Consider the following 26,391-nt stretch of genomic DNA (forward strand, 5'->3'; position numbering starts at 1 on the left):
TGTCCAACCTGGCCTTGAACACTGCCAGGGATGGGGCAGCCACAGCTTCTCTGGGCAACCTGTGCCAGAGCCTCAGCACCCTCACAGGGAAGAACTTCTGCCTCAGATCTCATCTAAATCTCCCCTCTGTCAGTTTAAAGCCATTCCCGCTTGTCCTGTCCCTACATGTCCTTGTCCAAAGCCCCTCTCCAGCTTTCTTGTCGTCCTCTTTAGGTTTATCTGTGCATGTCTCAGTTCAGGGAGGACTGGTGTCTGAGGTGGTTCAGGAGTTCAGCAAAGATTTGTGCTTCACACCACTCCAGCATTGTATGTGTAGTAAGCGTGTCTAAGGAAATGTCAGTTGTGTGGTTAACCTCAGTATAACTGGGTAACTACTGTGTGGTTCAAAGTATAATGACTGTTCTTCATTCCTTTCCACCCTCATAAGAAACCTTCATTTCCTTTTCTTACCCTCCAGGAGAGTATGTTGATGAGAAAGGACACATCATAATTGATGAGAAGGAGTTTTTACTCATCGTGAAGCTGAAAGAGCTGAAGGAAGAGTACAGGTCTAGTTATGCTGAACTGCAGGACCTGAAGGCAGAAATCGAGTACTGCCAGGATCTGGTGAACAAATGCCGGAACAGACTCATCTCAGGTACTGGCTCACCAGGGCAGTTTCCGAACAGTCTCCAGTTTAGAATCACAATCACAGAATGGTTGGGTTAGAAGGGACCTTAAAGCTTGACTGCATTTGGACATTAGCAGAGTGATTTCCTTTAGCCAAGGTGGTGGCTAAGGAACTGCACTGGGCCAGGGTTTTAGCTTGGACTACAGATGTCTCCTCTGTACCCCTGTGAGATTCAGGTTCCAGCGTTGCAGCATGGGTGCCTTGGCAGGAAGCAGAGCATGGTCATTTTAGTGTGTTCTTCATGAGTACCACCCTCATGGTGACAAATCACACCTCTGCTCAGGGTGGTGCATGCAGATTTCTAGTGTGCTGCACTGCACGCCACTCAGTTTGAATCTGCTGTAATGGGAGTGCAGTCCTGCTGTATCCCGGATTTGCCCTGTTTGATGGAAGACAGTAGGTGTACAAATGCCAGAGTCCCAAACATTCAAATGCCATGCACATGGCAACACTTGATTTTCTACAAACTTGCCAGAGCACAGCTTGTATCCATCAGTGCATTCCATGCTGAAAAAATGCCTGGCTTGTTCCAGGAGATAGACAGGGACAAATCACAAATGTGCAGAAACTTTGCCACCGGTTCCCATTGGATCTGGGTTTGGCCTTTTTTGCGTGCTCCAGATATCTGCTGTTTGTTTAAGCACACGGGCAGGGACTCAATATCTGGGTCATCCCTGAGTGAAGAGGTCATCTCAGAGCTAAAACCAGGGGACAAAGTCAGCGCTATTGCATCATGTCCACTGTGCCGAGCAAGAGCAGGGCTCTGTGTTTAACCTTTATTTATCCTTCATGGCTCCTGGCACAGAAAGCAGCTCAGTTCCTGGGGTCCCTCCTGGCGAGCACAGCCTTCTTCAGGGGCTGCGGGCCCTCCCACTCCATGGGGGAACGTGGCAGAGCTGTGGAGCGGAGCACAGCCGCTTCACAGCAGGTGTCCGGGAAATGCCCAGTATTAATAAGGACACAATTCCTGCTGTGTGTTATCACTGGCTATTACGGGATGGAGAAAGCATTTGGAATTGAAATCTGAGCCCCAAATGTGCTGACCACTCAAAATGGCCAGCTCCGGGCGGGATGGCTCCGGGGTGCAGGAGCAGTGCCACCTGGCGGACAGCATCTTGGGCTGCACAAGCCCAGGGAACTGTCCCCACGGCCGGCCACCGCGTCCCGGCCACCTCACAGGCAGCAGAGACAGGCAGCAGCCTGTCTAGGCACAGCCGATGCCAGCTAACAGTGCCCCGTCCTTTTAAACTAACTTTTCTAATAGTTAAAACTCAAGATGTTGGAGTTCTGAGGTCTCATCTGAGAGTTTAAGAGCACTCGCTTCCTGTCTGATTCATGGACAGAAGCAATCCCCCCCGTCTCTTCCGTCATTACAGCCCCCTGCTTTGCTTTGCAGAGTTCAAGATCTGGTACAACGAGTCCTTCCTTATCCCCAAGGATGTGCAGGAAGCTCTGAAGCCCGGTGGCAACATCAGACCTGGAATGATTCCCATAAACAGAGTCATGTGCCTGGTGAGTTTTCCTGGCAGCTCTGCTTATTCTCCCTAATAGCCACACGTGGCATGGTAATGAGGGCACGACTAAGCCTGTGGGAGGAGGAGGAGGATGTGGCATCTCTGCCTCTTTCCCTAAGCAGAGTGGCTGGTATTGAAATGCTATCTGCTATGATGCAGAGAGCAACTATCTGGAGATACATCTTGCTTTCACATTAGCTTTACCATGAAGAGGCTAAAATAGGACAGAGTGATTGAAGTACCCAGTCATCTGCTGACTATCAGGAATCAGGCGTGCTGCCCAGAGGTGCAAGGGGTAGTTGGGAGGCTTGTTTCCAGTTGGTACAGCTAAACTATTGTGTTTTGTGTTGTGGCAACTGGTACATAGCCAGCCCTCTGTTTAGAAACCACAACTTTGGGGTGCCCAGGGTCTTTTGTCAGTCCTGACAAAGCACATTTCTCTTAAGCTTCTCATTTACCACACTTCTTTGCATTATCCTCTTCTGAAGTAATTCCAGGTTTTGTCCTTCACTGTTAAATGTCAGGCTCAAAACCTTCATGCTGTTTGATAGGAATGTGGTGGCAGTGCTTCCACTCGGTCTGACATGACCTGTTGGAGTGAGCCCAGAGGAGGCCATGAAGATGCTTTGAAGGCTGGAGCACCTCTGCTATGGAGACAGGCTGAGAGAGCTGGGCTTGTTCAGCCTGGAGAAGAGAAGACTCTGGAGAGACCTTAGAGCAGCTCCCAGTGCCTAAAGGGGCCAACACAAAAGCTGGAGGGGGGCTTTTGACAAGGACATGTAGGGACAGGACAAGCGGGAATGGCTTTAAACTGACAGAGGAGAGATTTAGATGAGATCTGAGGGAGAAGTTCTTCCCTGTGAGGGTGGTGAGGCCCTGGCACAGGTTGCCCAGAGGAGCTGTGGCTGCCCCATCCCTGGCAGTGTTCAAGGCCGGGTTGGACGGGGCTTGGAGCAACCTGCTCTAGTGGAAGGTGTCCCTGCCCATGGCAGGGGGCTGGAACTGGATGAGCTTTAAGGTCCCTTCCAACCCAAACCATGCTGTGTTTCTATGATTCTATAACAAAGGAGTGAGATCCCACCCTGGCTGTAAGGGAGAATCAGCCCTTTGTAGGTGTAACCCATTTCCGTTAGTGCTGCTTAACCTCTGTGGATCGCAGAGAACAGCTAGTGGGGACGGGTCATAGGTCTGTCTCTCCCAGAAGCCCATCCCCATCAGAAGCAGGGGGCACCCACAGGTGTTTGGGAAAGGGAATAAGCAGGATGTGAGCTGTGTGACCCCTTTCCTAAATGCACAGCCCCATTTCTAGCCAACGTGTAGTGAGGGACAGGTGGCTTTGACTTTTTAGAAGGAAAACAGAAAAGGAAGTCTTTTGTCTCCAACTGTCTGATTATTTTGACTGTAAATCTCAGTGAAATGTTTTCTTCTTTCTAGAAAGGCATGTGATGAGTTTCAAAGATCAGAGACAGGCTCTTCCCATCCTACTGAATTAGCTTCCCTTGAGGGTATGAGTAACAAACATAATGTGATGAAAAAAAATACTAATGGAGTTATTTTGAGTTTACTTTTAAACAGAATGTTGTGATCTACTGATTGTGGAAGTTTTCAGATGCAGATGCAGACCTGTATAGGAAAGAGCAAAAAAACCAAACCCCAACTCCCCAGTGAGTCAACAGGGAAACCCCAACTGACTGCTTGAGTCCAGGATGTCCCTCTTTGGGGAAAAAAGGATCCATTACTACTCACTTCTATTAACCCAAGTTACTGAATGTGTTCAGAAAAACTCCCTTAATGGCTTCCAGCCCTGGATTTCCTGTCATCAGATCAATTATAACCCCAAAGATGAATGAAGCATGCCTTTTAGCAATGCTCTGCAGCTGTGTCAAGTTGCTGATGTTACAGGCAAAGTCTTTAGGGAGAGGATAAACAGTGCCCCTTGTAATGTTGCTCAGTGCTGGTTTCTCTTGTTCCTTTTACTGGGCAGTTCTCTGCAGCTTCCCAGCACCACTGGCTCTGCTGAGGCCCATACTGTGCTGGGAGGCAACCACCTCATTTTTCTCTGGAGGTTCGTTTCCTGCTTTGAACCATTTTCCCTTTTCCAGACTGGCTCTTAGTTTCCTGTCCTAGCCCATTTCTCCAGGGTGTGCATCTTTTATTCTCAGCTGGATTCCATTTGGCCATCTGCCTTTTATCACACCAGAATTCCACTGTCACCTTCTCCATGCTACTCATGAACCACTACAGAAGGTGACCTAAGAATCTGCTAGAACTATCCTCAAATATGGCATGAAAACATTATAGACAAGCTGGTAACTAAAAAAAATTCACTTAATTAAACCCATGTTCCTCCTCTGTGTGCTTACACCTTCCAGAAGGTACCCTGGAGAAACATGGGCATGGACATCAGCTAGCTAGCTGGGATCAGTGAGGACCACACTGAAGCTCAGACTTCCTTCACACTGCAAGATTATTGTGCAGTGGGAGGGAGACCGTCCTGTGGGTAGTTACAGGCAGAGCATGGCTGTGCGAAGACAGTTGGGGGAACTCTGTTTGGGGCTTTACAATTCCAGATGGATTTTGGCCGAAGTCCTACCCAAATCTGCTCACCTAAGGCATAGGAAGAGGGGACCTCTCACTTCTGAAGCTTCAGAGAGATTGGTGAATTGGCATTCAATGAGGCATTTGGGATCGGTTGACCCCTATGCCTCCGGATGTGTGTTTTTCACAGGGAGATGTGTGTTTTTCACATGGAGATGTGTGTTTTTCACATGGAGTGGGGTCTGTCTGTCTGGTGGCAGGAGGAAGACGTGCAGGAGAGGTTTGAGCGGATGCAGGAGACAGTGCTGCCAGCCTGCCCAGCTTCAGTCCCCTTCTACAAGGCGAAAATGAGGACTGATCAAAAGGTAATCTCAGGGGGGCCCAGTTCCATGTACCCCCACTGACGTGTGCTGGGAGAGCGATTCTGCGCCTCGCTGCCAGGTGGGGTGTAGGACTCTTCTGGAATGGATGCCATTTTGGCTGTAGCCTGTTGAAAGATGCCAGTTTGGTTTTGTAACTAAGCTCTTTGAAATGTTCTTTGGCTGATGTAAAGGCCCCATCTCATGCTGCTGTTATGCTAAAAAACAATCTCAGCACCTTTCACTTGGAGTTCCTTCAGGGCCCATTGTAAGATACCACCGAGGCCCTGAGCTTCAAAAACATCAGGACAGTAACAGGGCTGCACAATCTAGCAGTAAGGGTTTTTAAGGAAAACATCTCAAAACCAGCTCTTCAGTGCTCAGGAGGAGCATTTCCCAGGGTTTCTTGTGCCCTCCTTTGAGCCTGCTGGGATCTGCCACTGGTAGAGCAATGCTGGTGTGATGGGGCTTCTTTGGAAGCTTTTTCCAGCACCATTTGGGAAGATTGGGAAAGTGGTTTGGGGTTTTTTTTCCAGGAAGAAGTCTTTTACAGGTGAGAATTCTGCTCTGAAAACTGAGCTCACATTACTGATCCTTTTTTGTTTCCTGTTGCCAGCATGTGTACAGCAAAACCGTGTCATCCCTAGAGCAAATGCGCAAGAAACCAGGGCTCATCCCAGCTGCCGGGAAGAATAAAACCATGTCATTTCTGCACGTCACATAGCAGATTTGGGCTCAGCCTGGAACCCATAAGCAACACTAGCTCAGAAAGTGCCTCATGTTCATATCCAAATAGATTTATCAACAATAAACAGTAGGAAAAAAACCCCACCCCTCTCAGCGAGACTGACAGTTATTGGTAATCGAACCCACTGTTTAGACAGGCAGTGAGCCAGGGGGTTCAAATAGCAACGCTTGTTTTTCTGAGCGTCTCTGGAAAACATAATGGCACGACAGAAGGTGTGTTGTGGACAACCTGGGCTGCTTCTGCTCCCCCTCCTCCCCTGTGCCTCCCAGGAAGGAGGAGGAAGGGAGGGAAGGGCCTCCCAGGCTTGTTTGTGATAGAAGCTTTGACACTGAAGGTGGATCCTGAGAAGTCGAGTCTAGGTGAGAGCAGATCCTCCCTTGGATGGAAGCAGCCCCAGGGTGTCTGCCTTCCTGGATAGAGGAAGGGGCTGGAGAGGTGCACGCAAGAGAAGTGTTTCCATCAGCTGCCTGGTGTTGGACGCAGCAGCGTTGATTTATGACACCCTCCCCACCCCAGTGCAGCAGGACTAGGGCATTGTTTGCCCACCGCTTTCTGGGAAGGCAATTCAGACCCAGGGTGAGATCATGGTGCCTGGCAACTGGAAAGCTCCAGGGGATACTGTGCTGCTTAGCCAGGCTGCTGCTATCTTTGTCCACGAAGTGGAGCATGCTGAAGGCCTGCTGGAAGTCCTCCTCTTCCTCAGCAGAGGTGGGAGGCTGCTTCCAGCTTGGCACATGTCATGGGATTTTGCGTACCAAATATCCAGCCAAAAGAATCCCGTCTTCTACTGCTGCCAACAGGTGGCCATCAGTGTCAGCTCCCCTGTAAATCCTCTCTGTGCCTATACCACAGGCTCTAAGGAGCGATATATGGACGTGGGCCCAGATATACGTATGTATGTATGTGCTGTGCCAGCTGCAGGCTTGGCCTAAAGAAGCTCTGGGGTCCAGCTCCTCCTTGGAGCTCCCACTTCTTGCCTCTGCAAGGAATAAAAGCGTCAGCCATGATTTTTGTGTCTACCATGTGTTTTGGGTGGCCCTCGGCCACCGCAGCTGATGGGCGCAGGCTCTGGTCTGCATTCAGAGCTGCTGCAGGCAGGAGTTGCTTCTCCATCCCTCTGTGAGGTTGTGGAATCCTGAGAGCTTCAAAATTACTTGGAGAGCTTGAAGAATAACGCTGAAAACCCCCAAATGCAGCACCTGCGATCTGTGGCTGTCAGCAATGCCCTGGCCAAAGCCTGGCAAATCACCAGGATTACTGGAAAAACCCCTGGCATGTGGCTTGGAGCGATGGGGCGATGCTGGCTGGGCCCCACTGAGAGATGGGACAGAGGACAAACAGCCCCCGCTGCTACAACTGGCACCTGCCACAGCAGGAGGATCGCTGGATTCACATATCCCAGGTCAAAGGTTTTCCACATGCCGCCTTCCCATTTACATGGAACTCTGGAAAAATTAATTAGTCCAAGCTGTTTGATTTAATTTGTTGCAGCTCACTCCTGTTACAGTAACGGCACCTGCCCCCCAGAAGTGCTGTGAGTAAGAGCCTAGAAATGCCCTTTCTTGGAATTATCAATTTCCAAAGGCTTATGAAGCTGCTGGAAGTTCAACCCAGCCTGAATTTCCTAAGAAAACTCTTCCACGCAAACTGAGCTCCATCCACCCCTCCTCTGCTTCCCTGTCGTGCTTCCACATGGATGCTGCTCCTGTCCCTTTGGGTCCCTGTGCCACTGCTGCCCATGCCATGGTCCCAAATCTGGAAAAGGCAAAGCAAGAAATGTCAATATTGGATGACGCCAAGTGTCGTTTGGAGGCTCCTGTGTGAGCGGGAAGGTCCTCACACCCCAAAAGCAGGCAGGTATCCTGGAGCACGCTGGCACTGTCTCATTGAGCTCTCCCCGGGGTTTGGGAAGTTGGTGAAATAAAGTAACCAGTGAAAGGACAAGAAGAGGTTTTAGCAATTTTTGGGTGTTTCTGCAATTTTTGGGGCTTTTCTCTCTGAAATGAGCCCTGGGCAGAGGCACCATCCTGGGGTTGGGGAGACCCGGGTGCCCCCTTAGATCAGGGGAGCAGCGTGGGCACAGGAGAGCAGGGCTGGGTGCCTGGTGGGGGCCTGGGGATGCTGGTGTCCTGGGTGTGATCCCGGGGTGCCTGTGGTGCTGGGAGAGATCCTAGGGTTGTCCTGGGGTGCTGGTGATCCCTGGGTGCTGGGAATCCCAGAGGTGTGGTGCCAGTGTCTGGGGGTGTGGGTGATCCAGGGGTACTGGTGATCCTGGATTGCTGGTGCCCTGGGGTATGGGAGATCTCAGGGGTGCTGGTGATCCCAGATTCCTGTGGTGCCTGTGTCATGGAGGTGATCCTCGTGTGCCGTGGGTGATCCAGAGTGCTGGTGATACTACTCTGGTGATCCCAGTGAGATCTTGGTGTGATCCCAGTGATCCTGAGGAGATCTCATTGATCCTGTGACTGATCCCAGTGTAGTCCCGGTGATCCCAGGGAGATTTCAGTGATCCCATGGCTGATCCCGGTGTGGTCCCAGTGATCCCAGGGAGATCTTAGTGATGACATGGCTGATCTCAGTGTGATCATGGTGATCCCAGGGGTGATCCCTGTACAATCCCAAGGAGATCCCAGTGGTGCTGCTGCTGACCCTGGTGTGGTCCTGGTAATCCCAGGTTGATCTCATTGATCCCATGGGTGATCCCAGTGAAGTCGCCGTGATGCCAGGAAGACCTCCTGGATCTCATGGCTGATCCCAGCGCAGTCCCAGTGATGCTGTGGAGATCTCGGTGATCCCGCAGCTGATCCATGTGCAGTCCTGGTGGATCCTGGGGGTGATCCCGGCATGATCCCGAGGAGATCCCGGTGGTACCGCGGCTGATCCCAGTGCGGTCCTGGTGATCGCGGGAGATCTCGGCAATCCCATGCTTATCCCGGTGTGTGGTGTGGCCCTGGCGATCCCCGGGGAGATCCTGGCGATCCCGCGGCTGGTCCCGGTGATCTCTGCCCGATCCCGGTGAGATCCTGGTGATCCCGTGGGTGGTCCCGGCCCGTGCCCGCGCCGGGGGGAGCGGAGCGGCGCGGAGCGGAGCGGCGGGCAGGGAGCGGCGGCGCGGCGGCGCGGCTGGGAGGAGCCGGGCCGCCGGGGCGGACTCGGCGGCTGGCGGCGGGCAGGGCAGGGCAGGGCACGGCGCGGATGGCGGGGCCCCGCCGGCGGCCGCTGCAGCGCGGGGCCCGGCGGAGGATGTGAGGCGGCGGCGGCGGAGCCGAGCCCCCGCCGGGCTCGGAGGGCGGAGAGGGGCCTCCCCCGCGGCGCGGCCCGGCCCGGCCCGCCCGAGGGGCCGCGCCTGCCCCCGACAGCGGCCGCCCGACCATGGGGGACTTCTACGACCCGGAGCACCCCACCCCGGAGTAAGCGCGGGCCGCGCCGGCGGGCGCCCCGACCGCTCCCCGCGCCGCCCCGGCCTGAGGCCTGCGGGCCCGGACGGGCCGGGACGAGCCGCGCCGAGGCGCGCCGGGCCAGGCCGCTCGCCCCGCGGGGAGCCGCCGGGGCCGGGGCGGGCCGGGGCACCGCCGCCGCTGACCCTTCCCTCCTTCCCCGGCGTGCGGCGGGCGGGCGGGCGGCCGGGGTAGGCCGCGCATCCCCGGCCTTGCGTGAGCGCCGCGGCCGGGAGGCGGCGGGCGGAGGCCGGGCGGGTTGGCGGGGCTTGGGGGGGGGGGGAAGGAGCGGAGCGGCGGGCGCTGCCGGCGGCCGGGGCCGGGGCCGGGGCGTGCCCTGCCCGCGCTCCCCTGCTTGGAGGGCGGCGGGGCCCGGGCCCCCGGCCCGGCGGGGTGCGCGTTGCCTCCCGCCCCACGGAGGGAGGCCGGGTGGTGAGTGCGGACGTGTCCCGGCTTCCCCGGAGGGATATTTTTCAGCACCTTTATTATTATTATTGTTATTATTATTCTTATTTTTCTTCCCGGTGTGCAGAGGAGTTACCGAGTCCTGTCTTTATTTTGCCCTTTGAATCCTTCTCCAACAGCCAGCTCTGACCCCATTTTCTGACAGGAGGAAGGAGCCAGGCACAAGGGGGGAGAGCAGCCTAATGGCCGGTGAACTCTGGTTCTCCTCTCCGCTGGGGATTTTCCCTAACCTCCCCCCCCAACATTACGCCACGGCCACTAGCTTTATCGCTGCTTCTGAACAGGCCATTCAGCACCCGCTGGTAGTGGTGTGGTTTCTTTCCCCACCCCTCCCTTTCCTTGTTGTTTCTGAATGCTTCTTTTACGTTTTTAGACTTCCCTGGTGAAGGATTCGGGTGCTTCGTAAACTTTGTGCGAATGGCATCCCCGGCGCATGGCCGGCTCTGGGGTGGAAGGAGGCAGACGCCTGGCATGTTGCACACCTCTGTGCAGTGGTTGGATTGGAGGCAAGGCTAAAAGCGGTGTGTTTTGAGCAAGGACATGAGAGCAAACCTTTTTGAGCGAATGCTGTGAGTTCTGTCTGTGCCCACCTGGAGCAGCTGAGGGTCTGTTCCAGCTGAAAATGGTGCCTGCAGCCGAGCCTTCTAAAATTAGTGAGAGATGGAGGACTTAATTTTAAATGCAGGTTGTGTTTTGCTAGACGTGGCTTCTGCTTCTCTCCCAGCATGGGAGACCCCGGAGCAAACCCTGCACCTCATTCAAGAGAGCTTAATCCCAACAGGGAGCAATGGTCCCATCCTGAGCAACCCTCTGTGTTCAAATGACTCTACTACCCATCCAAAAAGTTTTAGCCTGATTTAGATATTTCACCCTCTTAGTTTTGAGCATGAGGGACCCTCTCCCCAGTGGTGTGTGGCATTCGGTGTCAAACCAGGCATCAGACCAAGCTGGACAGTTAAAAGCATGTGGGTTATATCGCGCTGCTGCTAAAACAGTCTCAAGCGTTGCAGTCCTGGGCTCTTGAAAGAAGCCAGAGTGGTTTCTCTAGCGACTTTTTAAAATGAATACAAATTCCTTGGTCAGCTTTGGGGTTTTCTTGGGGCGTGTGTTCTGGGTTGGTGCTCTGGAAGCTGTCAGGAGGTGTTCACATGGTGTTAGGAGCCTTGTTTTCCAGTGTCCGCCTGGAAGCCCAGTGTTTCGCTGTGCGTCTTGAGTCACATTCGCTGCTTCATTAATGTGTGTCTTATTTAGAACGTGTTTTTCCCAGTGCGTGTCGTTTTAGCTTGAGAGAAGTATTACTTGTAGTAGCGATGGTTTTCTTCAGAGGTGAGGGTGCCTCAAGGTTCATCGTCTCCTTCCTTGCCCTCAAATGTTGCAGTATGAGACATACGTCACATAGCACATCCCAGGAAACAGTTGTGTATTTCCAAAGCATGGTGGGAGCACAATTGAAAACAAACCCATGATGGCTGCAGGACGTTTGCTGCTGCTGGTGGCTTTCCCTGGTCCCATACAGGGCGCGAGGAGGAGAGACGTGCATGGTTTGGTTTTTGGAGGAGTTGCTTTCTGTAACTTGTAGCTGCTGCAAGATGTGGGGGCTTGAAGAGCGTTGGTCAGAGCCCTGCGACACAAGTGGAGCCCAGTAAATCGACAGGCTCAGCCTTGTCTTTCATGGGACATTCACAGAGTGGTTTGGATTGGACAGGACCTCTAAAGATCATCCAGTTCAACCCATGGGCAGGGATGTCTTCTGCTGGCTTGCTTCGAGCCCCATCCAACCTGACCTTGGACACTGCTGGTGATGGTGATTGTTGTTGCTGAGCTGGAGCTTCACACTGGCTGCAGGAGGTGGGATATTGAGTTGGGAGCTGAGCCACGGGCGACTTGAACGCATGCTGGTGGCGTTTGCTGGAGTTTTCCTGTTAACAAAGAGTCTCCAGATTTTACCTGGTTGGTCTCCATGTCTCATTCGTCAGCCAGTGCTCAGGTTCTTGAGAACTTCAGCGTCCAGCGAAAACAGCTTACCTTGCCTCTGGGGGTGTTCAGATTTGGGCCAGCCTGAGCCACCAAGCTCAGAGCTGCCACCAAGTTCCACACGAGGTCTGCAGCTTCTCATGGAGTTGCCTGATGCTGACCTGGACCTGCTTGGTGGATGTTTGTATGGTATCGTGGGCTGCAAGGAGAAGAAACTTCATCTCTTTGTGCTGTTACTGGAGCTGTAGTGGTGCAGCTGATACAGCCAAACCTGCAACAAGCAAGTGCTTCCTTCAAGAAGACACCAGCTTTGTCCCTGGCCACTGTGTTCTGAGGGCAGAGGACCTTCTCAAACAAGTGAGATGTTGGTGGGGTTGTTGCACGGGGTCAGATGGATCTCATGGAGACTCCTGAGGATTTCTTTAGCTCACATCTGTACCCTACGATGGAGACTAAAGGTGCTGCAGCAGGTTCCTTTGCATTCGCTATGGCTGAAAGGTATTTATCTGCTGCTGCTGCTTCTTCATTCTGCTGCAGGGAGACCTCCCCAACTTGAGTTTAGCTCCATTTTGGGGTAAGATGGTCTTCCTGCTATCCTGCATCCCTGCAGGCCGGTGACACCGGTGGGGCTTGGTGGTGGAGTGGATGGTTTGGTGGGGTTGGGGTTTATGGCCAGTGCGTTTGAACACCCTGTTGATTTTTGTTAATGTGGCTTGTTATGGATTCAGCAGTCTAAAACTTCAGGTTTTTGGTTATGGCTGTTCCCACAGGGTTTTTTTAAATGTGCATTTCAGCTGTAGAGACTCACAGGCTGCTCCGTGTTCGTGTCACTTTGGGACTTGATTATTTTTTGCTTCCCGTCAGCATCTGGATTCTATTTTCTGCTTTTCTCTAGGGAAAATGATGGGTAATGCTGGTGCCCTTGGCACAAGGTGGAAGCTCCTGGCAAATGTGCAGTGGTTAAATACCCAGATCTAGGTCCACAAGTATGTTCTAATCCACTGGGGAGATGCTAATGGAAGGGAAAGGCTCAAAGGCTCTGTTTTGCACCTGCATTTCCCTTTGAACAGTCCTCCCGTTTACTAAGGAGACTAATGATGGTCCCACGGGGTGCGAAATCAAGAGTAGTAAGGGAGAAACTGGGCTCTTGCTGCCTGAGCGTACCTGAGGATTTATCAGCTCTGTGCTTAAGCCTTAATGGCTCTGAAAAGTCAGTTTATTTGAAGAAAATTCTCTTTGTTCATCCAAATTTCTCTTGGTTGTGGGAGGAGACCTTCACCTGCTCGCCTGGCCAGCTAGTAAGTTATCAGACAGGTTTCTCACTTGGGTTTATTGTTTTTGATGCCATCTTAGAATTCCCAGCTGAACTTTCTGAGGCTGGTTGCTTGTAGTGGAGCTGAATTCAATGAGGTGGTTGTTGTGTATCTCCAGGAAGGAGGTGTGAATGCCATGCAACACTACCCCTTCCGCTCTTCTGTTGCCTTTTTCCTGCTCCATCTACAGCACATTTTCAGTACCAGCTCTCTTAAAAACGAAGCCTGAGGTCTGTAGATTTGCTCTTGGAGAAGTTGTCTTCTCCCTGGTTTTTGGTACCCAACACTGGGTCTTATCACCGCTGTTGGGTTTTGAAGCTTGTCCTTCTGCCCTCGATTCTTTTGCAGCTTCCACCCACTGCTCTGTTGTTTTTCTTTTTCCATCTGCTTGTGGTCCAGAAAGTCAGTATGGAGCAAAGGCAGGGCAGGTCTGCAGTGTTTAGCTTCAGAGGAAATTAAAAAAGGGAGGAAAATTAAACTCCACACTTTGGCTTCGTGCAGTTGAGGTCCCTGTGGTTTCTGCCAACCAAAATGCCTGTAAATAGGAAAATGGTGCATTTTTCCAGGAACTGGCTGGGTGTGAGCCTGCTGGGAATACTTTTCGCCTTTGATTTTCAACGTTTTAGGTCTGCATATCGGCAGTGCTCCTCTATAGTTTAGTAATTAAAGATGGAATGATGTGCGTGAACGGGACAGGGAAAGTTGCGGCCTTGGGATGCCTCAGTGGGAGAGTGCGCTTGGGTAGCTGGGTTTCTCAAAAATGAGGAAATCTAGCAGCTGTAGGCTACCCAAAGAATGTATTTTGAGCTCCAAGTCATTCCATATACCTCTAGTCACCCAGACATGTGCTCAGGTAATTACATACTCCAGCAAGAGCAGCTAATATATGAACTCAGCTCTCCTAAATACTACGGTCTGGTGATCACAGGGAAAAGAGAGCTGTTTTTAAAAGCTTTCCAATGGTTCTCTGGGCGTAATTGTTTCTAATTTTCCCTCTGTAATTTAATATTTTCCTTGCAATGCCTCTAAGTGGGCTTCAAGTGGGTGGGTGACAGCCTTCCTTCAACGTCCTGCAGTAGAGATCTGTTGACGTAATTCTAAATATAATTTGTTTGTGTGTATATTTAGACGGGGAGAGAGGATTTATAAACACCTATTTTTAATAGACACAGAAACATGAAGAAAAATTAATGTTTGCTGTATGTATTTGACCTTTGTCCCAATTATTACACTGGATTTGATTATTTAGGTAGTGATTTAGATTTATTAATGAGCTGAGCCATGGGATGCAGGTGGAGCCGTGCAGGCTGCTTTGGTGCAGCTTCCTTGGTGCTGTGGGAAGTGATTAGGAGATGAAATGCTGCAGTCCAAAGGCTGAAAAAGATTTATTTTTGTTTTTTTCTTGACTTTTTTCCTGACTTCCCATTGTTTTTTGTTTGTAAACTTCCATAATGCTCCATCCCTGCAGCTGCCCCTCTCCGGCGAGCTTCTGCCTTTAGGATCCATCCCAGAGGGCTGATGTGACCTGAAATTCAAGACAAATGCAGGCCAGGAGTCAAAATTTAATCCGAAATATCAATGTGGGAGGACAAGGAGTCGGGCCAGGTGTGAGGAGGGAGCTGGAGCTGGAGCAATGTTCAGTGTGAAGCACCATTTTCAGGCTGAAACGTGGCTTTATCCACCATCGCTCAAAGATTTTGGAGTTTCCACAGCATCACACTGGAACTGCATTATTACCTTCTTATTTGAAATGCATCAGCGGAGGTTTGCAGCTAGAAATTAGAAGTGTGTCATTCTGGGTTAGCAGAAAACAATTATTATTAACATTGTGCAGCCTTCTGCTACAAAGTTTGATGCTACAAAACATCAAACATTAGTTTATACTACATGGACGTCCAACAGAAAAAACTCCGGAGTCTGGTACTTGAATTTTCTTGCACAGCCACTTCCCAACTTGCACTTTTATTGCAAATTTCTGGTGTAAAGAGGGATGAAGGGGGTTGAATTTATCTGCTCCTACACTAATTTCCCTGCCTGGCATCACCTTGTGTTCAGCATTGCCACAGCAACCGGCCGCGGTGCTGCAGAGCGATAGCGGGGTGCAGGTTTTCACTCCTTAGCTCTCATTTCTTCTTGCCATGTTAGGCTGGGTTTAATCTCACTAAAATAGTTTGATTTAAAGCACTCAGTTCTCCAGGAGTTGCTGTTTGCAGTGAGCTTGGGCTGATTTTCTTTTATTGAATTGAGAGCAGCTCCCAAGATGTCTCCCACTGCTGACTTAACCTGCCTGGCAGGTTTGTAATAGAAGATTCAACTTCATCTATAGTTGCATAAGAAATAAATACATTCAGGATTTTATATTAAAGCAGCAACCTTAAGCTTGGCTGGGGCGTTGTGGCATTTTATTTGTGGCACTGAGCTTTTTTTGGGGCGTGTGGGGCTGTTTTGACCCTTTGAAGTCTGAATTTAGTGATGCCTGATTATTGGAAAGTATCTTCTTGTGAAACGTGGGGTGAGTTTGGGGTAAGGATGGGCATTTTGTGAATGCTGACTTTGATATGGTGAATTATGAACGTGTTTGGTGCTGCATGTGTGTCTGTGAATATACGAGGTGACTTCACTACACTGACTCAAGGTGTGAAAAAGTCACTAAAATTGAATGGTTTGGCTTCTGTGTGAAGCTTGTGTCATGGCATTGACACATCTCCATGCTGGGCACATCCAGCTGCATGGGCAGCGCAGATGTTTCCCTCTCACCCAGTGGCACCCAGGCTCTTTGGGTTAGGGAAGACCTCCCCATCTCCCATCATTGGGACCACTGCTGTGGTCAGCTCCTCATGAAGCAGGTAGGCTTCACTGACCCCAGCCTGCAGTGTGAAACAGAGAAATCCTTATTTGCAAGGCATTTTAAGAGACAAAAGATGACCTGCAGTGCCAGGGTGGGTATTTGTCATGCAGACTTGGGGATGCCTTGATAAGGTCAGGGTAGGAATTTGCTCACCCGCAGAAGGAAAACCCATCAGGCGAAGCAGGATGGTGATTCCTGCAGAAGGTCTGTTTCTGCTGGTGGTCCAGGGAGGCGAAGGAGGAGTACAGCTCCTGGTTTTACCCAGTCCAGAAACGCAGCAGAAGGTGCGGTGTAGCTTGGGGCTGCCCAGGGGTGTCCTTCTCAGCCCTGGGGAGTGGGAAGGACCCACCATGCCTTGTGCCTGCCCTCCCGGGGAGGGGCACTGCCTTTCTGCTCAGTGGGGTGTTTTCACCCTTTGTAGCACACAGACCTCATTACCCAGAGCCATCGCTCGGGTCGGATGAAGCCTCAAAATCTCTGCTTGTCCAGCAGATACGTGGCGGCCTCAGCTGCTGATTTCTCTGCCAAGAGTGAAGTCCTGCGCAGGTTGCTGGTAGTCATGATCGTAAGTCAGCTTAGGTATTTCTGATTATTTTATTCTTGTTTTTATTTTAAATGCTTTCAGGTTCCTCACCTTGTTTTGCTTCCCCTGTCACTGCAGAGAGAAGCATTGGTATATCTTGAGCTGGTGTTTCTTGGAAGCTGGGTGTAGCTACCTGCTTTTCATCAGGATTTAAATACTGAAATTATTTTCCTGGTATCGAACATCTTTTAACTTAATTAGTTTAGTTCAGCACGTGCTGAACTTTCTCTTTGCAGCCTGGTGACTGCATGTGATGGCATTTTGAGCAAAATTAAAAAACAAGTTGGGTTTTTTTTCTTACTTATTCTGCTAATTCCTTTTCCCTCCAAGCCTAGAAATGTTCCTTGGGTATAGCCTGTGGATGCTATGCTGCGACAGTCGAGTCAAACGCGACTGTCTCTGCTGCAGGCACCCTATATGAGAGGGAGTTTTGCAGAAGGCTGGCACTTGCTTTCTCTCCTTTTGTTAATGAACTTGGAGAGTGTTTACTATCTTCAGCAGAACATTAGAAGGTTTTTGCTGCTTCTTGTGGTGGTGAGCAATTCAGGCGTGCAGGGTTGGTATCCCCAGAGCTGTGCAATGGCGGTGGCTGGGATGTGTGACACAGGCTTAGTCTTAAGAGTGTTTTTGTGCTGGTAGGAGAAATGTTTTGTTGTATGGTTGTGCCATGGTGGCGCCTCTGCTTAAACCAGTGTCACAGCCTTGGTGTTACAAACACTGTACACAGGTGTGTGAAAGTGTCTGTGGCCTGAAGAACCTGGAAATAAATAAATGGGGGTTGGGGGGACAGATTAAAAAAATATGGGAATGGGGATAACCACCTTAGTGACTTGTTCAGGGTCACACACAGGCTGTTGCAGAGCTAGAAACCGACCTCAAGCTTTTAAGCCTAAGCCCTGCCGTAGTAGGTAGGTTTTAATTTCGGATGCTGTGAGTTCCCTGCACCAGTTTAGAGAGCTGCTGTGGACTGTTGGTTTTAACGTGGATTTGGGCTTTTCTTGTGCATCTCCCGTCTGTTCCTGGAGTACCCTGTGGGGAGATGGTGATGTCAAACCACCCTGCAATGTCAAAAGACCCTGCAATGTCAAACCACCCTGTGTCTTCCCCTGCTTGGCTGCTGAAGGTGATAAGCTGGAGGTGATAAAATGCGTTTGTATTAGATCCAGCCTCATCCGTCCCCAGGGGCAACTGCAGCCCTGGACTGACAGACAGCTCAGGGGTGTGTACGTATTTTAGGAGTTAATTGCATCAGGTAGGGAAAATGCAGTTTAAGATTAGCTTGTATGTATGAAATACTTCCTTTTGTTGCCTTTTGAGACAGGGGTTACCTGAAAAGTGATCACATTTAAATTTTGTTGATGAGAAGATGCTAACTCTAAAAGCTGCCGATGAAATCTCTCCTTCTCTGTTTCCAGAGGAGAAGGAAGCTTTCCAAGGACTGATGATCCCACGGTACTGAGCTGGAGTCTGGTTTTAAGTTAATGTGGATTTGTGCCCTCTTCTTTTTGCACCGTTGCTCTTCCATTTCCCCCTCCAGTCTGTCCTCCTCCTTTCCCTTGCCGTGCTCTGGTGCTCTGGTCGGTAAACCCCTTGCCTGGCTGCCATGGGAACAGCATTGCTTATGAGGATTGCTGTCATCATTTCCAACTTGACTTCTTCTTTAGACATGCCCTGGCACTGAGCAGAAAGGGAAGAGCAGGAGCCGTGTGCGTGGTGGTGAGTTTGAAATTCCTGGGAAGGAGCAGGGTCCTGCGATACCTTTATTGGAGCAGAAGACTGGAGACACTGGATATTGTTTTCTTCTTATCTGAGTCTTTTTCCTGAAGTAGAAGATCTTAGCTTCTCTAAAATGCTGTTATTATTAACACACAAATAACTAAATAATTGGTAAATGAAGCTTTGGACAGTAAATATAAAAAACAAACCCCAAAACCTGAGCTTGTGGCTTGTCACATACTCCTGCCAGTGTTTCTTCTCTGACCCACCATTGCAAAAGGAGGAGCAGCAAAGGCAAATTGTTTTCAAAAATCATCCTTTTGCCCTTTTAATTCTTCCCCGTCTCTTCAGGGTTTGGTTGATGTTGGATGGATCTTCCTGGGGAAGGGTCTGCACGGGCTCCACTGAACCCAAGGATTAATCCACAGTGTGGGCACATGTCCCTTCACTGGTGCTGCCAGCTGGCAAAGAACAAGCATTTTAGCTCATGCCATTTTATTATTTTTTTTTTAGGTTATATTTTCCCCAGCTGTGGAGAAACAGAGTGTAAATGCTTGTAGTAAAAATTTATAGTGCTGTGAGTTTTCCATATTGTGTCTTAATGCCTCTTGAATTTGTTCTCAGTGGCTCTCCTCCAGCGGGATGAGAAACAGGACCCCGGGCTAGCCTGGAGTGGAAGCTACAGCACTTTAATTTCTAAATCTTCTTCATACCTGCTGTTGAAATGGCTCATGTCTGGGGTTTTGTCTTGATTTATAAAGTTCATTTCAAGGGGGTGTATTAGGAGGGAGCGTTCACCAATGATTGCAGGTGACTCCACACACCAGTATTTAAAAGAAAAATCCCTTTCTGGCATACCTGTGGCTATGCAGGATCTCACTCAGCCCTTATTTTTATAAATGAAAGAAGAAATACTTTTTTTTGGTATATACAGCTACTTGTTTTCCTGGCACGTTCAATCCTCTCTGTTCTTTGCTATTTCAGCACAGGATAAATGGTTTCTCTTCCCCTGCTCCAAACTTACAACTCCAAACCCAGAGAAAATCTATAAAGCAGGAAGCGCTGATTTAGGAAAGCAGAGGGGATGGGAGAGCTGGATCTGTGGGATGTGCTGCAGGGACAGGTATATGCTTACAGCTACCTTGACCTCATTTTCTGGTGAGCTTGGCTTGGTTTCACACTTCTGTTTAAATAAGATGTTTGATACTGTTAGTGATTTTTTTTTTTCTTCCTTCCGTCCTGGATGTGCTTTAGCCTTTCCTCTGTCCATGTTTTTTTTGGGAAGGAGCAGGATTGTCTATTAACTTCCCTGCTTTTTTTTTCTGGTTGTACATTATCCGATTGTGGTATGGTATTTTTGGGAGCAGAGACTCGTTTTCGTATTAAAAGCTCAGTGTTCTGTACAAAAGATTTCACAGCAATTAGCACCGTGTTTCAGTTAATCACAGGGCCCACAGCATGTTTGTCCTTACCTTTTATCTCTAGCCAGCCACATTAGAGACTAATAAACCTGAGTGGGAGATAGTGCTTCAGCCTTGTGAGTATTTTATCAAGTTGTTTTGGTTTTGAGGGTGGCATGAGCTGAATGAGAACAGCAGGGAGTGAACTACTTCTGCAGAATCCCAGAGGTGCAGCCAGCCCTTCATCACCAGCTGGGCAGCAGTGAAATCTGCCTGAATATTTAGGATCTTGTTGGAACTGTGAATTTCCACCTGAGGTGTTAATTTGTTGTGTTGCCTTCGGGTTTGCTTAGCCCTGGTGCTGTGGATGAAGGTGGTGATGGATCCATGAGCAGCTCTGGAAGTCCATCCTCATCCCCAGGCGGGCAGGACATTTCTGGCCTAAGCAAAACAGTCTGGAGGTTGGGATTTTCTTCCACTGAGTGCTGATGTTTTGCATTTTCTCTCCTTTCTTCAGGAAGAAAGGTAATTGCTGAGTCAGGTAGGCTTTCAGATGGACCTATGCTAATGCCGGCACAATACCCCACTGTCAGCTTAAAGCAAAGTGAGCCTGCTGGGGATGAGGCTTTTTAGGCTGGCAGGGTTTAGTCTTGCAGATGTTTAGATCTGTTAGCTTTAGGCTTCCAGATTTTTCTCTCTTAAGAAGAAGAAAATAAAAAAAATAAAAGAGGACATATGGGAGATGAGGCTCTTCAAGTTTTGTCTGAATGCAGACCAGCATTTGTCATTTAGACTTCTAGAGCCTGGGGGCATGTTTGGTTTTTGTTTGCTTCTTTAACATAAGCAAAGCCCTGCATATAGTTCAGATTATGGCATGAATTACATCTTAAAAATTAGAGAAGTCTCATTCATGTCAAGCTGTTTAAGCATCTAAGAAATGCTGGAGCTGCTGAACCTCAGAATTAAAATACAACCTTGTTTTTTGTTATGATGCCCGTGACAAACCTGGGATGTTTTCATGAGTGTAGGAAAGCTGATTAATTTTAAATAAAAAGAATTTTGGTAGAAATGTGGGTCTGTAGCCTTAAAAAAAGCCTTCCCTGCAAATACAAACTCCTCTGTGTGACATGGGGTTTACTTGCTGCCGTGGTTGCTGTCAGGGGCAGTTGTGCATTTGTGAGGTGCGTGCAAGGACATCTTGCTCTCACTTGATCGATATTCATCACTAGTTAATCAGATCTGACTGGCAGATGGGCAGAATTGTTCTTTAAGTTTTATATTAGGGGCAGACTAAGGAAGATGCCCCAACAGGAAGATGATGCTGGTTCCTACTTTGGGGGTTTTCTTTTGGTTTAATTTATTATCCACTTGTTTGTAAGGTCTTCAGTTTTACTCTGAGTTTTATGTTATGTTTTAACAAACCCTTTCTCCCGACATTTATGGAAATGAGCCACTGAGTGCATGAATCCAATGCTAATTTTAATAACAGTCTTCCTTTTGTGCACCTGCAGATAGCAGGGTGCAGCCAGAGGGAAACAAGTGGGATTGCTCTAAACCTCTGGGGCTGGAAACCTGCTGGAAAACCTCCGGGTTGCGTGTTTGGATGGATCCCCAGCTCGCATACGCTCTTGTTGTGCCGAGCCTCCTGCGTGCCAGCTCCTTCCTCAGGCTTGTAACGCTGGGATTTTATGTAACTTCAAACCCAGCGTGGGAGGAATTTGGCAAAAGGGTTTCAAGAGAACAGCAGTGCGTTCACTAATTTTGGAAATCTATTTATATGATTTTTTGATCTGGGGCGAAGGAGGTAAAATGGTGGTTTGTTAATGGAAATGGGGTCCATAACCCAAGCCAGCTGCTTCCTTTAGTAAGGTTAACCTGTGCGAGGGCACCCGTAACAAGGTGGGATGGATTTTGGCAACTGTCAGAATGGTAATTTGGGAGAGAAAAGCACTTGGGCATAACCGAAGTATCACTGCGGATAGGGAATACTGCTCTTCCCTCTCTGAGAAAAATTTTCTGTCCAGGAGACATTAAATTGTTCATGTAGGTGACTAAGTCTATACTATCTAAGCAGAGATGTATCTAAGCAGAGATACATTACCAGTAATGTTATCTCTGCTTCAATCTTACATATTTTATTTTAAGCCAGTTTAATTCATGCAGTGTCTTCTATTTTGTACCTTCTTAGCTGTTTTCTGTCTTTTAATATTTTGATTTCTCACTTGCCACCCTTAAGCTGCTCAAATTTTAGCCATTCCCCCCACCAAGTGGCTTTGGAGCAGCAAGATGCCTCATGGGAGTGTTGAAGGCCAGGTTGGACGGGGCTTGGAGCAACCTGCTCTAGTGGAAGGTGTCCCTGCCCATGGCAGGGGGTTGGAACTGGATGAGCATTAAGGTCCCTTCCAACCCAAACCACTCTGTGGTTCTATGATACGATTCTATGAAGATCATCCATTTCTTAATCCAGCTCGCTTTCTCCTGCAAGGTTTTCTCTGGGTTTTGAAAGATCTCAACTGTCTGTATTTCCCCTTGAGTGTGTTGCATTTTTCTTGCATGCTTCGACCCCCCCATGCAGGAGCTGGTGCTTTGCCAAGCTGCCTTCATGGAGCAGCTGTCTCGAGGTGGAAGATGCTGAGGCTGGCATCTTGTTTGGGAAATCTGCTGCCGTGGCTTTGAGCAGGAGATGAGCTTACAGCTGACCCAGATCGTGCCGTGATTCTTGCTGTTTTGTAACCATGCATTCTTGGAAGAGAAAGTTTTATTCTTAGCTTTCAGTTTTTGGAGACCTCTACTTTGCGTACTTGCCAGCATTTAAGCTTAACGCTGGCTTTTAGATTATTATTGGTTTTATGCAATGTTTCAGCAACAAGAGGAAAAATGGGTTGTTAAGAGAGATTAACTATTTTAATATTAATTATAAATACTAAACTTCATTACCTGTCTCCCAATACATAGCTACTTAAATCTGCGTTCATATGTATAAAGAGACAGTTATTTCTTTTTGGTTTAGGACCACCAGCTTTCATCTGCTTTTATTCTGTGCTGTATCACATGTCTGGTTATGGATGTCTTGAAAATCTTCATAGAATCATTTAGGTTGGAAAAGACCCTCAAGATCATTGAATCCAATGTTCATATCATAGAATCATGGAATCCTAGAATGGTTTGGGTTGAAAGGGACCTTAAAGCTCATCCAGTTCCAACCCCCTGCCATGGGCAGGGACACCTTCCACTAGAGCAGGTTGCTCCAAGCCCCGTCCCACCTGGCCTTGAACACTGCCAGGGATGGGGCAGCCACAGCTTCTCTGGGCAACCTGTACCAGGGCCTCACCACCCTCACAGGGAAGAACTTCTGCCTCACATCTCATCTAAATCTCCCCTCTGTCAGTTTAAGGCTATTCCCCTTGTCCTGTCCCTACCTGCCCTTGTCAAAAGCCCCTCTCCAGGTTTCTTGTCAGCCCCTTTAGGCCCTGGAAGCTGCTCTAAGGTGTCCCTGGAGCCTTCTCTTCTCCAGGCTGAACAAGCCCAGCTCTCTCAGCCTGTCTCCATAGCAGAGGTGCTCCCTCGGAGCATATTTGTGGCTCCTCTGGATTCATTTTATCAGGTCCATATCGTTTTTTATGCTGGGGGCTTTGTTGGGTGCTGGCTACATTAGATCTCAGTGCTGTTCTTAGCCCTGTAAACATGTGTGTTTAACATTCAAAATATGTGACTGTCAAGAGTGACAGTTTACTGGAAGTCTAAAACTCCACTTCATGTGATTCTAAAAATGAAACCTCCTTTTACGCGCTAATTCATGTCAAAGTGCTGTTCTTAGAGGGCATGTGACTGCCTCTGCATCAGCAGCATTTTGAATTCATGGCTTAGTTAACCCCATTAAATCACATACATGCCCTCTTGTACTCTACAGCTTGCTTAAACTTACGGCTCACATTTCCTCAGTGGAAACGAACTCAGTTCTTGCTGCTGTAAGAATAATTTATAGCCTCTTAATAAGCTTTATCAACAGGACATGAGCCTTTGTAGAGGCAGGAGTATGTTACTGCTGTGATAGGTCTTTCTAGCTACTTGCTCCTAATTTTCTGTTGATGATTGTATAAGTGGGGAGATAGGTGGTTATTGTTGTGACATCACCACTTTGGGTTCCTGCCTGGGTTACACAGAAATTGAAAGCTTTGGCTTTCTTTTCCAGAAACTGATACTTCTTCCTTAGCTGATGCTCAAAGTGAAATCTGTGAACCTTTTCTGCAAGAAATCTTTCATCGTGTCACAACGACAGTGCCGAATTATGGCTTGAAAGGTGATAAGGATTAGTAAAAGTCTGACTGAAGACTTCCCCTTTGTCTATAAGATAGATGGCGAAATGGCTGTTTGCAGGAAAATGTAAAGGTTAAAGCATTGGAGAGTGCTTTTGGACTTGAGGTAGAGGAAGTAACAGATAAAGATGAGCTGTTGACATCTTGGCAAAGGTGTCTCGGTAGCCACTGAAACTTGTACATCTGCTTCTGTAGTTTCCCTTTGGGGGCTGAGAAACTCACTGAAACTCTCCCACGTATTGAGCAAAGCAAGGAGCGAGTCATCGTGTTCTCATTTGTTCTTCTTCTGTAGAGGAGAAACTACTTTGCTCATGATATCTGAGTGAAGATCTTGGGGAAGTGAAGAAAAATTGGGCTTTCCTGTTGGCTCAGTGTTGGCAAGTTTGGTTGGGATCAAGGTAACGCTCCAAATTAGTTAGTTGTCGAGTGGCTGGCTGACAAAGTACTGATTAATTAAGTGTAAGCATCATGGTAAATGGGCAGGGCTGCAGATCCATAGCGGGTCACGCAGCACTAAGGTGTTTGTAAGTATCTTGAATTCATGTCGATGAGAGAGGCAGACACTTTTCACCGTTTCTGGGCTGCTAAGGAAAATACTAAAATAGAAAGAAAACCAAATTTAGCTTCCTGCATCTCATTTCCAAGGTGTTTTTTATATCCTTGATACCTGTCTTGAAATAAGGTTCTTGCTGGTTTGCAAGCCCTCAGATGACAACACCAAGACAGCAGTTTGCTCAAAAAAGGTTTGCTCTGTTAAAGTCCCTGCAGAATTTTCAGTGTTGAAATTCTTGAGCTTCAAAACTATGCCAGAGGTGGTTGTTTTGTCTGCTTGACCATTGCGTGATGTTGGTAGGGACATGTGTTGCTGCAGGATTACTTGTGGGGTCATTGTTACGCACACCCTGTGTCCCTGGGTCCATCCCGTTTGCAGTGCCAGGCTTCTGATGTTAGGTTTCTTGTTTCTGCCTGATGTTTACACTCTCTTTTTATGTTTTCTTTTGCATGTTTCCTCATCTGGATTGCAATAGAGAAGAAGAAAATGAGGTGAGTAAACTGATGCCTTTCTTGATGTAGCTCCTGAGACATGCGTTAGCCCAACCCGCTTAGTCTGACCTAAAGATTTCTTGAGTCAAGAATGACTGAGGGTCCAGATAAAGCAACCCGATGTTTTTCTGGGGTGCCTCTAGTCTAGTGGTTAAATCCAGGAAAGAAGTGAAACGCCTTCGGTACCACTTCTGCCATTTACACACAGATGCAATAGAGCGTGACAGTGTCCTTGAGTCATTCAGTGTAGGCAGATGCTGCTTTCTGCACCGTGAGAAGATGATTATTTAAGGACTTCATCTGTAAAAAATGGTTAGTTTTGCTGTGTGTGTCTCAATGAATTTAAGGGGAAGGGAGAAAACCTGGAGGGACTGGCACAATATATAATATCCTGGCACAGCAAAAAGTGCTGCTGATAATTTTTGATGCTGTAGGACAATAGTTTTACAAGGGCAGGTAGTGACAGAAGAAGGGGGAATGGCTTTAAACTGATAGAGGGAAGACTTAGATGAGATGTGAGGCAGAAGTTCTTCCCTGTGAGGGTGGTGAGGCCCTGGCACAGGTTGCCCAGAGAAGCTGTGGCTGCCCCATCCCTGGCAGTGTTCAAGGCCAGGTTGGACGGGGCTTGGAGCAACCTGCTCTAGTGGAAGGTGTCCCTGCCCCTGGCAGGGGTTGGAACTGGATGAGCTTTAAGCTCCCTTCCAACCCAAACCATTCTAGGATTCCATGATTCTGCGATTCATATCTGCCCTCATAGTGCTGGTGAGCATACTGTGTGTCCTCCCTGTGTTCCCGGCGGATTGAGAGCTGCAGGAGCACTGCTGCTTCGGTAATGGTGTACCTCTGCTCAATATGCAAAGGAACTTCTATCACTTTTTTCTTTCTGCAAAATACTCGCAGCAGCATTTTGGGGAATGTTGCCTTTCTGTAAAGCATGAAAGGAAGGAGAACTCCTACTAAGGAGCTTTTACCAGTAATTGCTACCTATTAAATTTCCTAAGTCATGTTTTGTTAAACGTGGTGTTATTTAAGAAAAAAAAATCCCTGGAAGGGTGAGCACATGAGGGTAAAACGTTTGTTCTGAAATGTATAATCTCTGCTGAATAGACTATGAAAAGGGGAGGGGTGGAAGCTTAACAGCTCCTTTTTTTGCCTTCAGGTGCTGTGTTTTGTGTAAAGGTGGATGTATCCAAACCCTGTTATTCATGTGCAAGCTCAGATTTCAGATCTGTTGTGCTTGAAGTTAGAAACATTTTGATCAAAACATTGGCACGTTTCCATAACTGGGGATTTTGCATGCAAAATAAGTCCTAGTCCTAGTCAGAAAACTCTTAAATGCTGATGCACTGTATTTACTATATTGTTAAATATAAATGTATGTATTTATTTAAATATATAACTGGTATAATTGGTGAATCCAGTCTGATAAGAATTTGGATTCAGATTTGTGGAGACTCCTTCCATTA

At 48.5% G+C, this 26,391-nt stretch overlaps 2 protein-coding genes across 7 annotated transcripts in view; both read left to right on the plus strand.

The window, feature by feature from the left end:
- KIF9 (kinesin family member 9) overlaps window positions 1-7,776 on the plus strand; it is a 31,748-nt gene extending 23,972 nt beyond the window's left edge. For all 3 annotated transcript variants that reach the window (XM_030493552.1, XM_030493560.1, XM_030493568.1), the window contains 4 exons: window positions 458-637; window positions 2,067-2,182; window positions 4,983-5,087; window positions 5,698-7,776. In XM_030493552.1, the coding sequence (XP_030349412.1) occupies window positions 458-637; window positions 2,067-2,182; window positions 4,983-5,087; window positions 5,698-5,805 (509 nt within the window). In that variant the 3' untranslated portion in view covers window positions 5,806-7,776. The remainder of the gene's footprint in view (window positions 1-457; window positions 638-2,066; window positions 2,183-4,982; window positions 5,088-5,697) is intronic.
- A 1,210-nt stretch (window positions 7,777-8,986) lies between these two features.
- SETD2 (SET domain containing 2, histone lysine methyltransferase) overlaps window positions 8,987-26,391 on the plus strand; it is a 66,260-nt gene continuing 48,855 nt past the window's right edge. For 2 of the 4 annotated variants that reach the window (XM_030493605.1, XM_030493614.1), the window contains exon 1: window positions 24,539-24,925. In XM_030493605.1, coding sequence (XP_030349465.1) covers window positions 24,851-24,925 — 75 coding nt within the window. In that variant the 5' untranslated portion in view covers window positions 24,539-24,850. Of the gene's footprint in view, window positions 9,240-24,031; window positions 24,141-24,538; window positions 24,926-26,391 lie in introns of those variants that run through there. The other 2 variants (XM_030493624.1, XM_030493633.1) reach the window with 2 other exon arrangements.

Source organism: Strigops habroptila, chromosome 1 (assembly GCF_004027225.2).
Source record: "Strigops habroptila isolate Jane chromosome 1, bStrHab1.2.pri, whole genome shotgun sequence".
NCBI classification, from domain to species: domain Eukaryota; kingdom Metazoa; phylum Chordata; class Aves; order Psittaciformes; family Psittacidae; genus Strigops; species Strigops habroptila.